General features: G+C 38.0%; 1 protein-coding gene across 3 annotated transcripts in view; it reads right to left on the reverse strand.

The window, feature by feature from the left end:
* Positions 1-13991, reverse strand: part of LOC126262951 (luciferin sulfotransferase-like) — an 80315-nt gene that overhangs the window by 19282 nt on the left and 47042 nt on the right. For all 3 annotated transcript variants that reach the window (XM_049959893.1, XM_049959895.1, XM_049959894.1), the window contains one exon: positions 11431-11569. In XM_049959893.1, the coding sequence (XP_049815850.1) occupies positions 11431-11569 (139 nt within the window). The remainder of the gene's footprint in view (positions 1-11430; positions 11570-13991) is intronic.

Here is a 13991-nt window from a genome sequence, read left to right on the forward strand (position 1 = left end):
AGCGCGTAGCGTTGCGCAGTTGGAGGTGAGTCGCCAGCAGTGGTGGATGTGGGGAGAGAGATGGCGGAGTTTTGTAATTTGTCATGAACTGCTATATTTATATATGATGATATCAAGGTAAATACATTGTTTGTTCTCTATTAATATTTTTCATTTGCTAACTATCCCTATCAGTAGTTAGTGCCTTCAGTAGTTTGAATCTTTTATTTAGCTGGCAGTAGTGGCGCTCGCTGTATTGCAGTAGCTTGAGTAGCGAAGATTTTTGTGAGGTAAGTGATTTGTAAAAGGTATAGTTTAATGTTAGTCAGGGCCATTCTCTTGTAGAGATTATTGAAAGTCAGATTGCGTTGCGCTAAAAATATTGTGCGTCAGTTTAAGCACAGTCTTGTATAATTGTTCAAAGGGGACGTCTCATATGTCGACCCTTAGCCGAGGATACCTCACTGGAATCTTCTGATTTTTTCTTGTAGTTTGTGTAATTAGTGTAGATTTTGTTTATTGCTAGCGCGTAATTATAGAGAGAATTTCCATTGTAGTTGTAGTTTTTCATTGTTGTACAGTAAAACAGTTGTGGTATGCATGTACATTTGCACCAAGTATTTCGCAGCTGCAATTAACTAGATATTATTTTCAGTGTTATGTTAATGTGTTTTCTTATTTTTGCTCTTCAAATTGTGTTTTTCTGTGTTGTCGTGTGAAATACTGTGACAATAATGGCGTGTGAAAAACGTAATACTAGGCTCCAAAGTAAACTGCGAAATGACAGTGAAAACGAGAGCAGTGTGTTAGCGCCACCGAGTAATGAATTAACTGATGTTCAAAGTAATAATCTGGTAATTGTGCATAGGGAAATGGAGCGGGCGGCAAACAATGGTGTAGACAGTGAAACAATTAGAGAACAGAGAAGCATTATCGATCGACCGGTCGGCAACAGCTCGCCTCAGGAATCCGAAATGACAGGAAACAATCTCGCAAATACTGTAGATTCAGGATTTGGGTCCTCACCGTTTTCTCAAATAAGTCAAGACACATTTTCTGCTTATCAAAATGTGCATGTTGCCGGTGAAAATGCACTGCCAAAAAGCATAGAGAAACAGATTCCAGACACTAATACATTATTATTGCAATTAATGCAACAAATGGAACAAAATCAGAGACAAATGGGACAAAATCTTCAAAATTTAGACACAATGGAACAAAATCAGAGACAAACACAGCAACAGTTAGACTCAATGGAACAATACCACAAACAAACACAGCAACAGTTAGACGAAATGGAACAAAATCTTCACACCACGCTTGAACAAACACGTGAAGATTTAACTACTGAGTTACATAACATTGAATCTAAATGTCAAAAAGTATGTAATGACGTAAAAACACAAATATGTGACCATTTTCTACCTATTTTTTTCGCGGCATGAAAATGCACTACAGAATCACGAAGCAGCCATAAAGGAACTGGAAACTATTGTTCATGAAAATCATGAGACCTTGCAAGCAAAATTTGACTCAGTTGCATCTACCGATTCGGTTACGCAACTTGCAAAAACTCAGGAAAACTTAAAGGACACAGTAGATACTCTGAAACTTGGTTCAGAAACACACACTGATGAAATGTGTTCACTATCGGAGAAAGTAGCCGAACTTTTGGATCAGGTTACTAACTTATCTACAAAGGTAGATGATGATCTGAATGACACAAGACCCGTAGCCTTCACTGACACAGAAGAGTATGAACAAATTAGGAAATTCAAACAAAATCAGAATCAAATTAATACGCAACACCAAAGAGAAATCCGGGAAGTACAAGATCAGCTGACACAGGTAATACAAGAATTACGTATTTCAGAGGACACTCGCGCCCCAACACGGGAAGAGGGACTTAGAAATACGGAAAAGACGCTAAATAATAACACAGGGCATTTCGGAAGCTATGAAAGAAACTGGCAATGTGCACCAAATTTTGAGATGGAACGGCCGACACGACCTAACAATGACCGATATGCGACTCGCCGACATGATGATTTTGACTATAAGCTCTTCATTACTACACGTAAATTTAAAACATTTAAGAATTCTGGCAACGACATTCATCCACAAGCGTGGCTCCACCAATTCTCTCATTGTTTTCCTCCCAACTGGTCGTTAGAACACAGATTAGAATTTATGTGTGGCTATTTAGAGAATGAACCAGCTGTAAGAATGCGATCGGCCATTCACGATTGTCACAGTGAAGGAGAATTTTATCATGCCTTCTTTTCAGCATATTGGTCTCAAGCTACACAAGACCGAGTAAAACATAGCATCATAATGATGAAACGTTTCGAACAATCTGAATTTTCCAGTATTATGAAATATTTTGACGACATGTTGCATAAGAATCAGTATCTTTCAAACCCATACAGCCCCTCAGAACTCATCCGAATTTGCTTAATCAAACTGCCTGAACATTTACGACATATTATTTTAGCAGGACGTTGCAAAGACGACATTGAAGCGTTTCAGGGACTCTTACAAGAATTAGAAATTGACACTGACAATCGCGAAACGCGAAAACATGAAAACAACAATTACAGGTCACATCCGCCACATTTCCGTGATGACAGAAATAATAACTGGACACGACAAGGCTATTCTCACAACACAAATCGTGACCAAAACAGACACCACCCTTATGACAACCGCTGGCACAATAATAGATACAGAGAAAGATCGCATTTCCGTAGTAATGAATATGACAGAAATAACCATAGAAACAGACAATATGGGAATCAGAACTATTATTATCAAGGGAGACAGAATAACTTCAGACGCAACAGTTCGGCGCACAGTTACGATTCAGGGAGAAATTCTCCACCACGTGACGGACAAGGAAGAAACTACGGAACCTACCGACATGACGACAGACGATATATTCGTAACGACAGACCTGAATTACATCAAAACTGGCGGGATTTAAACAGAGCAGGGTACTTTCGACAACGTGAATTTGTAGAAGCTAGGTCTCCTAATCCCAATAACGACGCGCGCCAACAAGGGAACAGACAATGACTCGCACCGCAGGGAGCCGCGTGCGCCCGCTGGCTCCGAGAAAAATAACATAAGACGCTAGCCTTGAGAAAAATTTTAGCATTCTTTACCGATGTATAAAACATGACAATTGCTTTTCAGTTGAAAGTCTGAGTACTATGAAGAGTAAAGGTTTACACCACATTTCACATGTAAAACCGTTTATTGAAAGATAATCTGCTTTTTAACTTTGTCTTCGCTATAAAATTTATCACTTCACGCTACTAGTATGCTTTGTCACACTGAGAAACTGTTAACATGCAACAATGTTTGAAGTTGAAAATCCAGTCTAGAACCTAGGGAACATTTTTAAACAGAAATTACGAATGCATTGTTATTGTGAACAGACAACACAGTGTTGTTATTTGTACATTCTTGCTTGTTAGTTACACGATTACGTAACGACTATAAGGCTCACATACTTAGAACATTTACCAGTACTGCTAATGAGATTTTAATGCAACATTTTGGTTTACTTGCAAATACATTATGGATTCAAGGTGCTTTCTGAGAGATACCAGGTGACACAGTGGTTAGTTTATTTGACAGCTACACGACTATATCATGACGCTACTAATGTGTGACACAATTTACCTTGTTGCTTTTGCGGTGTATCTGTTTTATATATGCACAGTTTTTCTGAATTCTTCCGGAAAGTAAAACATGTTTTAGTAGTAACTTTTGTAGTATAGCTACAATGAGACAGGGTTTTCCGTAGCACAACAATACGTTACAGTACAGTACTTTCTTCATCACAAGAATAAGCGTAATAACTACGATATCTATACGCAAAGCATTTCACTTTTGTTTATCTTGAGGTAAGTACATTGACTTCTGCAGAACTTCGCTTTCGGAGGACGATAACTACGACACTTCCACGGAGATGATGTTGCGACAAGACGCACAGTTTAGCGCTACAGTACCCGCATTTGAGTGAGTAATCTTATACTTAAAACACTTATTTTTAAAGATTTTTGAATTACAAAGAAAGTTTTCCTTGATACAGTTCATTCCATTGCTGAAATTTGTAACACCTGAGGGTATAATTACGTTAATCCTCAGGGGGGTACACGCCTACTTTGTGTACTATGTGTTTGGCATGCACAAGGAGCCCTAGCTAATATGGTATTTGCTTATACAACTTTACACATCGGTACCATATTTCTCTAACACACAAATTACACAGCTATCTGATCATTTAACTGAGAGATAAACATTTTTTTTACTACATTCGTGACAGATGTTTACATAATTACACAGTTGAATAACTTCACACGTATGAAATTGCATTTTGTCAGTACTTTGTGAACTGTTCATATTTTTTAGGAACCATTGTGATACTATGAGAGCTTTGAATGATGTATTTGGCAAGGGAGCATGATTTTAAAGTACATTTGAGGTAGATGACACTTTTGACATGAGCAGAGAATTTTTTTTAGGTTTTGAAATTATTGGAGGAAGCTACGACGATTTTGAGAGTTGACTGAGGTGTTATGATGTTATTATCACGACGACGATGTGTATTATGCTGCTGAGGTATGTTTATGGTCAAGAAGCTGATGCTATATGAGGAATTTGATTATGCTACATGTCTGTTATGACGAAATATTGAAGAAGTGTCGACGAATATGTATATGTGTAATAAGGTAAGGAGTAATGAATGGGGGACTCTGCTTTGTGGAAAAGGATGTTGGAAACCAAGAATCGTATTTTAGAATTATGAAATGTGCGTAAATGCGTGAATGTATCACAATGCCGGCGAAAATTTTTTAGACACTGTTATATTCATAAGATTTTGTTTCTACACATTTGTAACCAAATTCTCAACCTGTGAATTTTTTTTATATGAGACTGTTACTGTAGCGAAAACTGCTGTCGTCAATATTTCGGTATGAAAAGCAAGTGACCATGACGTAATTCGTTGTGAGTGGCCAGGTGTGCCAGCCGCCTTGAGAAAAAGCCATTAGGTGGTAGAAAAAAAAAGGGGAGGCTATTATCCTCGCTATTGACATTCCTTTGTAGAAAGCATCGTAAATACGACACGCTAATAATAACTTGGAAACATTTTTACATCTGCACACCTGATTATGACAAGCGTCTTTCTACGAGAGTTGAGAGATTTTCTGTACTACCTTATGAAATGCCCTATGGCTAATGAATAATGTTTCATGCCTTCCTTTGTACATATTTACTCATTTTGTTTAATATCTAGTTTCTAGCTGCACTGCAGCATTGGTTAAAATAAAATTTAATATATTATGTACTAATGTAGTTATTTTATGCCTACAGATCGAGTCAATAAAAAATTTATGATCTACTTCCAAGAAAATGAGGGCACATAAATAGACATTTCTCTTCACAGGAATTGCATAAATAATTTCTTTACGATTTGTTAACTTATCTGCTAGTGTAAGTTCTCGTGATGCAGCACTCTAGTGTTAAGATGTGACATAGGTATTAGACATGGCCATTTTTAGTGTAATACTTTTTCTGCTTGAACTTTGTCATGTTTAGGTATAAGTTATGCTGTTTGCCAGGCATAGTGCTACTGAATTTTAATTTGTGTTACTCTGCTAAGCCAGATTTATATTTCTTGTTTGCAGCTCATTGCCTTATATTAGTTGTAATATTGCATTTGCTTTGCTAATTTATGCTGCTTGCTTTGCCTTTTCTATTTTTTATCATTGTTGTTTGTGTTAATTGTTTTATGCTGCTGCATTGCCTCGTCCTTTAGTTTAGCATCTGAGCTCAGTAGATTTAGTTTAGCTTAAGAGGGGGTAGACTATATAAGAGACTGCGTTGTGATGAATTGGAAGAAATGCATTGAGAAGTTATACAAAAAAAAGTACAGAAAGCAGGTATAGATAGGACTTTTTGGAAATAATGAAGAACGAAGGGAGATCTCCGAGAAGTAAAGAAAGTTTTGTTTGCAAAATACTGCAGTAAAACAAACCCTGTCCTTCCCTTGTGTTATCCCACTATGTGTTTGTGTACCCTTGTGTATTTGTTTTCTTCTTGTCTCTGTGTAGTTTCATATAATTTTTTTTCTAATACTATTCACTATGATGAGGAATACTGTTATCCTTAAATATAATTGGTTTTAATAATATGTTATTTAACTTGTAAAGATGTTTAGACATTATTTATTCTGTTTTATTTTAATGCTCATGTGTGAAGTTGATGTTTCACAATTTATTCTGATCTTTATGTATGTACTTATGTCATTATTTTTGTAACACTGATGTATATGTTTATTTCTATTCTATTGTAAAACCTGTACTACAAATGTTATCTGTATTGTTATGTTCTTTAATGATGTGTTTTGTACCTTTGTTATTGTGTTCTTATGTTATAAAATTGTAATTGACACCAGTTCATCAAATTAAGCAACTTGTAAGTTACATTTCACTGCACACGTTTTTGTTGGTCATAGTATATGGACAATATGTGAGAAGTAGGGACTGATAGTGTTTGCATGTGTGTTAATAATTCAGCAAGGGAGTGGATAACAGCATTGCTGGTTCTAAGGACAATTCCAAAAACTTTGTGAGTGCACAAGTGGTGGTTTATGGACTTGCTCTATTCTCCGCAAGACTCTTCAATGGTGATTGTGCACCTGCACAGTCACAACAGATGGCTGCTGGCCATCTCTACAAGGACTACAGTGGGTCTACATCTTTGATGATCCACCAATACCATTATCTCTACAAGGACTACAGTGGGTCTGCGTCTTTGCTGACTCACCAGTACCATTATTTCTACAAGGACTGCAGTGGGTCTGCACCTCTGGTGGCCCACCAATACCGTAATCTCTACCAGGACTACAGTGTGTCTGCTCTGTGATGACCTAACCACCAATACTCTTCAAAACTTCGACTGACTCCGCTGTGGGTTTGCTCTGTTGTGGCCCATTACCTGTCAGCATGTCAAGAATCAGCACTGTCTTTCCGTTGGAAGGACAACGCTACTTCTTCAAGACTGCATGGAAATCCACTACTTCTGTGTGCATTTACTGCTCAGACTTTGAGAAAAACACTGAAATGTTATTGTGATGAATGATCAGGACTGTCTTTATGGACTGTGAGAAAATTTTAGCTTTTGACCAACATTGTATCAATAAGTGTGTGCATTTGATTTCTTTGTTATTGTAATTACGATTATGAAAAATTTTAACAAATATGTATTGGCCAGTGCCCAAAAAAATTTGTAAAGTTTTTTGTGGGGAGCATGGGGGCTATGTAAGTAGGCTGTTTAGGTTTTTTTATTGGTAACGCCACCTCAGTAAGAAAATCACTGGCTGTGCTGTGTGCAGCCTGTGGCTGCTTTGCATTGTTGTAATACTCGTCATTGTAGTGTTAGGCAGCTGGCTGCGAACAGCGCGTAGCGTTGCGCAGTTGGAGGTGAGTCTCCAGCAGTGGTGGATGTGGGGAGAGAGATGGCGGAGTTTTGTAATTTGTCATGAACTGCTATATTTATATATGATGATATCAAGGTAAATACATTGTTTGTTCTCTATTAATATTTTTCATTTGCTAACTATCCCTATCAGTAGTTAGTGCCTTCAGTAGTTTGAATCTTTTATTTAGCTGGCAGTAGTGGCGCTCGCTGTATTGCAGTGGCTTGAGTAGCGAAGATTTTTGTGAGGTAAGTGATTTGTAAAAGGTATAGTTTAATGTTAGTCAGGGCCATTCTCTTGTAGAGATTATTGAAAGTCAGATTGCGTTGCGCTGAAAATATTGTGCGTCAGTTTAAGCACAGTCTTGTATAATTGTTCAAAGGGGACGTCTCAACGTTTCTCTTATTTTCGATGATCGACGATATATAAAAAGCACTTTTCATATGCAAGTCGACACGTAATTAATATTCTTGAAAACTGAACAGTCAACATTTTTAATAGTGTGAAATTTTGCAAAATACCCCATTACCATTAAATGATTCCGAAAATTGAAACCTTTTGTTACAATATAAATTAAAGAAACTTTCAAGCCACAGACATCCTTGAGCCATAATGCTGGTTCGCAATATACCATTTCTGAAAAATAAGCTCTGCACAATGTGCTGTCAAATTATTTTCAGCGCGCCTAATTAAAATATCTCAAGTTCCATTCCCATCCTAATTATTTATTTCACTGATATACGTTTTATCTTTTATATTGTAACTTACGTTTTACATTCATGGCTTCGTTGTTTTTTAGGTTATATATGTTGTTAATTAAAAATAAGAAGTAACTCATTATTATGACAGAAAGTAATTGCAGTAATGATAGCCTGTAAAATAATGCTTAAATTTATGATTCCTTTAAATAAAGCACATAAAGTGAATGAAAATTTTTCACGAAATATACCTGAGGGGAAGAAGGCAATAGAAAACAAAATTCAGCAGGATATCAAATTGTGAAGGATGATCCTCTAAACTTTGATAAGCCCTGTCGAAGAGAACTGATTATGTACCACTGAGCGCAGCTTGACCATAATGTTTCTCCTCTCTCACTGTAAATGAAAATGTCTTTCAAATATATTTCAATTGGTCACACTTTTTGTTTACCAGTTTTCGCTCCTGTAAGAAGGATATTTGGGGGCTCAAAAAGAGATTCTCGAATTCTCGGTTCGATTATAAAACGTAAATAACAATTTAAAACAAAACCATATACTTCAGATAATTTAATTTGATGTGTTGAAAACATTCTGACAACAGAATTATATATTTACTCTTCAGCGGAGTGTACACTGATATGAAACTTCCTGGCACATGAAAACTGTGTGCCAGACCGAGACTCGAACTCGAGACCTTTGCCTTTAGCGGGTAAGTGCTCTATCATTGTTTGTTTCTTTTTTTTTACGGCTATTCATTTTGTTCGGTATTGTTCGTTGCGTTTGGTCTGGGTGGACGTCACAGGGTAACCGTTTAAGTTGATCGCTGCTTATTTTACTGAGTATTTTTTTTTATTATTATTACAGCGCGCAGCCAGTCCTCTGATCGAACACACTGAGCCACCGTGCCATATGAGCTACCTCTTGTCTCCGCCATATCCTTTCTTCCTGGAGTGCTAGCTCTGCAAGGTTCGCAGGACAGCTTCTGCGAAGTATGAAAGAGAGGGGTCGAGGTACTGGAGGAATTGAAGCTATGAGGACGGGTAGTGAGTCGTGCTTTTGCAGCTCAGTTGCCAGCACGGTAGCTCATCGTGTTCAGTCAGAGGGTTAGCTGCCCTCTGAAACTGAGTGAACGGATCAACGAAGAGCTAGAACGGGTTTCATGGTACGTCGGCGCCGGCACTTGTCCTCGAAAGGCAAAGGTCCCGAGTTCGCGTCTCGGTCCGGCACACAGTTTTAACCTGCCAGATGTTTCATTCCGACAACACATTGTGTACGGATTATTTTCCAGAAATCGTATTTCAGAAAGCAACTTTGTTACACAGGAAGGTATATAACTTGAAAGTTTCTTTGATTTATGTTCCAACAAAAGATTTAACTTTTCAAAATTAATTAATCAAGTGGCTCTGAGCGCTATGGGACTTATCTGCTGAGGTCATCAGTCCCCTAGAACTTACAACTACTTAAACCTAACTAACCTAAGACGTCACACACATCCATGCCCGAGGCAGGATTCTAACGTGCGACCGTAGCGTTCGCGCGGTTGAAGACTGTAGCGCCTAGAACCGCTCGGCCACAGGCGCCGACATTAATTAATCATGATGGGGTGTTTTGAAAAATTTCTGATTATTACAAAAGTTCATTACACAGTTTTCAAGAACATTAATTACCTGTCACCTATTATATGAAAAACTTTTTTATGTATCATAGTTTCGAAAATATTTCCTCTAAACCTAAAATGCCAAGTTACCTTTCGTGGTGTGTTTTACTCTTTAAAAGAAAACTGGGCACAAGCCAAAAAATTATATGCTGCACAAACTTGTCCCCTCTGCACACGCGCTGCCTTTCATCATGGTCATTTGCTGACATCTGGGAATTTTCTCTTTGTAGCTACTTCTGCTATAATAGCGGGTAGCTTTCTTTTCATTTCCATTAGTTCTTCCACAGCTTTGTATAAGTACAAACTAGTAACAATTTGGGATTATGCTCTCTAACTGTGCTACATGAGTTCTCTAGTGGCATTAAAGAATTATGTCCACTTGTTATGGTTGGACCCTATTCATTGTTTTGCAATGTATTCACGTGTAGACACAGTAATCTGTAATTAGTGGCTCACTGATGGATAGGAGAAGTTAGCTTCACTGCAGTGAATGCTGCTTTCTGGTTCCTTTTAACTCAAATTTTTACCCTCAGCTAGAGTGACCAGTGCTCGTGCTTACGTTATAGGTGCACGGCCACTCCCGCCGGCATTTCAACGTTGGGTTGTTTTTGGTACAAGTGTGATGGGTGTGTATGCAGCACTCGTGAGTCCCATATTTGACTAATAGTGTTATATTGTGTTTTCACACATGACAGAAATCTATATAAACCTATTTTTGGACATTTTACTGTTCGAAAGACCACCTATCCAGTTTTGGCAGGATCTGAAGCTAGGACTGTTGTATGTTTAGTAATGAGGATTTGGGATGTCACTCCATTAATACCTTACAAATTTTTGCAACAGGTGTTTCCTCTCCTTTAACTGAGGACCTTTGTCCCTTTATGTAGGTCCTCTTCTGCAAAAGTCTTTCTTGTAGGCCTGTGATTAAAGAGGATAGAACGTTTCAAGCCATGTACCAGGGATGCATTGTTTTAACATATTTTAACCATAGTTATGCATGCTTTATGGACTCACTTTTTAATGTACACATGGGTTATTTTTCCAAAGAATTCCTGGTGGCATTGTTTAGCTTTTCTTGTGTTAACAATGTTTACAGCTGCTTGTTTGCAGATGCACCTGAATATGGGATACAAGTCCTGAAGCGGGGTAGTGCTTCACTTTTTAGAAACAAGTCATTTTTTCAACTGTAGCGGATTTAACCACTAATATCCGGGAACAGATTATGGCTAATACTTTCAAATACACTGATTTCAATACCGTTCCTACGTATAATAATGGCTGTACTTCAGTTGGAAGTAGCATATATATAACCCCCACGTACAAATGTACTAAGCCAGACGAAAGCTCAATATCGAAGTCTACTCATCGAGTCGTATTATTTTTGTCTCATGTACGTGATCTGTGACAGTTCGGACTGAATTTTGATATCGAAGTAAGGTTTCACTGTGGAGGTTCAATTTAACAGTTTTTGTTTCGGAGAAAAATGATAACAACTGAAAGTGAAATATTTCTGTCGGTATTATACAAAATGAATCATATTTACTACAGCGAAAGAACGGTAGAGATTCCCAGTGTGAGACGTAAATGCTTTGTTACGGTTAGCTGACCTTTGGCTTCACGGTCCAGAGGCCGTCTGGCAGCAGTTCGACTGGTAAGTGACTCATGATGAAACGCGGACGCTCCATCCTATCGCAGAGGTCCACTGCATAACTCACTTCCGGGATTCTCAGAAGGATACTGTTGAACCTGGAAAAGAGAATTACCAACTAACAAATACTAGATAAAAACGGTACATGTAACGATGCTAGAGTTTGCAGGCTAACAAGCGACCCATTCTGTAGTTAAATGCATTTGTGCCCATACTTTGAACTTATAGCATAATGTTTCCATAAATGTGCTAGGGAGAAGAGCACTTCTCTTTTCATATGAGTAGGTGACGTATAATAACGATGGTCAGGTGTTAAAGCTTTCACAACCACTGTATAATCTATAGCCGTAACAGATTTCGCGAACTGGACTCACACGAGAAATCTGCCAGTCGGCTTATATTTGTTATCGGTGATATTGTATGTATCTGAGTAAATCACGAACAGTTGAGTTGTGACTATTCGCAGTTGACACTAAAATGGACGACAAAAGGTTAGAGGTGTGGAACTTATCGATTCCTCTTTAGAAACGAGGCACGAGTTAGATTTCGGCAAACATTAGCTATGAGACTTACTGTGATTACGATTAATGGTTACTCTCGCTGTTGGCCTGAAGTGGTTTAGAGAACACCCAACTTTGATCAAGATGGCAGGAAGAGAATTTGGAACTCGTTTCTCTAAGAATACAATAACAGCCCATTGTTTATGTAGTACCTTACAGTGTGTTATACAAAAGGAGGAGACTGATGTGGACGTTATAAGTGAACCAAAGTTGCGCTCAGAGTTTAACAGGGCCCTAAATGATCTGCGTTCAAATAATGAGACAAGAGGGCTCTGATGTACCTTCGTAGTTACTGAAACATGTGGCAGATGTAAAGAGACATCACTTCGACGGCGAGTCAGTAACGTGCGCCACTTCGGTTTGCAAGTTCCGGTGTTATGAAGCAGTAAGGCCTATATAATCAAGATTCGTGTGACAAGTGCCCTGTGTTACAATAGCAATTCACTTTCAGTATATCTTCCGTCAATTTGCTCCTAAAATCAAAAACCGTCAAACAATGTGCAGCACCGCCAACAACACACAGAAAACCGTTATTAGACTGGCAGTAACGTACACAGTATCACTGGTGTCACTGAAGCCAGCAGTCTAGAATAGCAATATGGCGTCGACGCAAAGGACATGTAAACAGCTGTTCATTTTCTGATAAAACACTCTTGAGAAATGGGAGTAAACTGATACAGCTACGTTACCTTTAGAGTTTTAACATAACGGCCAGAACATGCATCGTGTTTAGTTGTTATCTTTCGTACAGGAGACGAAGGAAAGGAACATGTGTCAGTGTAATAATAATAAAAAAAAATTCATGCAACTTTGCTTTTGCATTGTATATAAGCCTAAAAAAATTACATTATAGTACGTGCTATCTGAAATACCGGAAGTACTTAAATAGCTAGTTAATGTATATTTTACGGAGTTTAATAATCTAGTATTAACAGACGTAGCTTAGTGATGTACTCTTAACCAGTTCAGCTTCGGATATTCTTCGAAAACTACGCTCGTAATGAAAGTCCATAAGCAGAACGTGCTATTTGTCGTTGACAGCAAATGTCTTCATTGCTTCATTCATCTGAGTGTTCTTACGAAAATTACAGTCTGCTTTATACGTGTATATACGTAATACGATATTCTTCTCGTAAAGCGATTCTTCACTCTATGTGTTCAACTCAGCTAGTTCGCAAATATTTGCTCAGATGCTGAAATTCTTTACACAGTAAAGCTTACACCACCATTTCAAAAAATCCGATACTGATAGTTGTGGCCCCATAGCCCGGCTTCGTTCACGTCATCATTAGCCTCATGCTAGAAGCATAGGACGCACTCAGGCTTGTTGCCCAAATCATTACTGGTGCTGTCGTACAGAGGTGAATGAATGAGAAATCTTGCTCTGAGCAAATCATTAAAACAAACTGAGAATAGAGCGCTATAGTGACGAATCATGTGAGCGAGAATCTAGGCCTACAGATGACGATGATAGCGTTGACAGAAGTCGTAGATTAGGGCATAGGGCGCTAGGGTCTACTGAATCTAGACTAATAATAGTGACATTCATATCGTAGAGAGGAGGATTTGAAATCTGCAGACAAGTCTGACATTGCGACAGGATCTTATCTCTGAAAGATTAAACATTTTGAACACCGCGATTTCGAGATTTGGGCTACAAAACATATGGAGAAATGAAGGCAATACAATGCTGAAGATCAAACATGGAAAAGAGATCGGTCTGCAATTCAAGAAAACTTGGAAGCCTTACTAAGGGAGCTAAAAACATGTCAGCTCTTGGTGCAGTTAGTTTCTGCGTTTACACTGTTTTTGTGGATTATAGTTAATCCTAACTTAAATACTGAGTTAACTGTTTCGTTTACTTCATTACTAATTTGTTTTTTATTGTTTCTTTCTTATCTGTAACCAATTAGTCGTACTTCCATATTTATTTGTCAACTTATTACAGTGTTATTCTTTA

The sequence above is a fragment of the Schistocerca nitens genome, chromosome 6 (assembly GCF_023898315.1).
Source record: "Schistocerca nitens isolate TAMUIC-IGC-003100 chromosome 6, iqSchNite1.1, whole genome shotgun sequence".
Classification (NCBI taxonomy): domain Eukaryota; kingdom Metazoa; phylum Arthropoda; class Insecta; order Orthoptera; family Acrididae; genus Schistocerca; species Schistocerca nitens.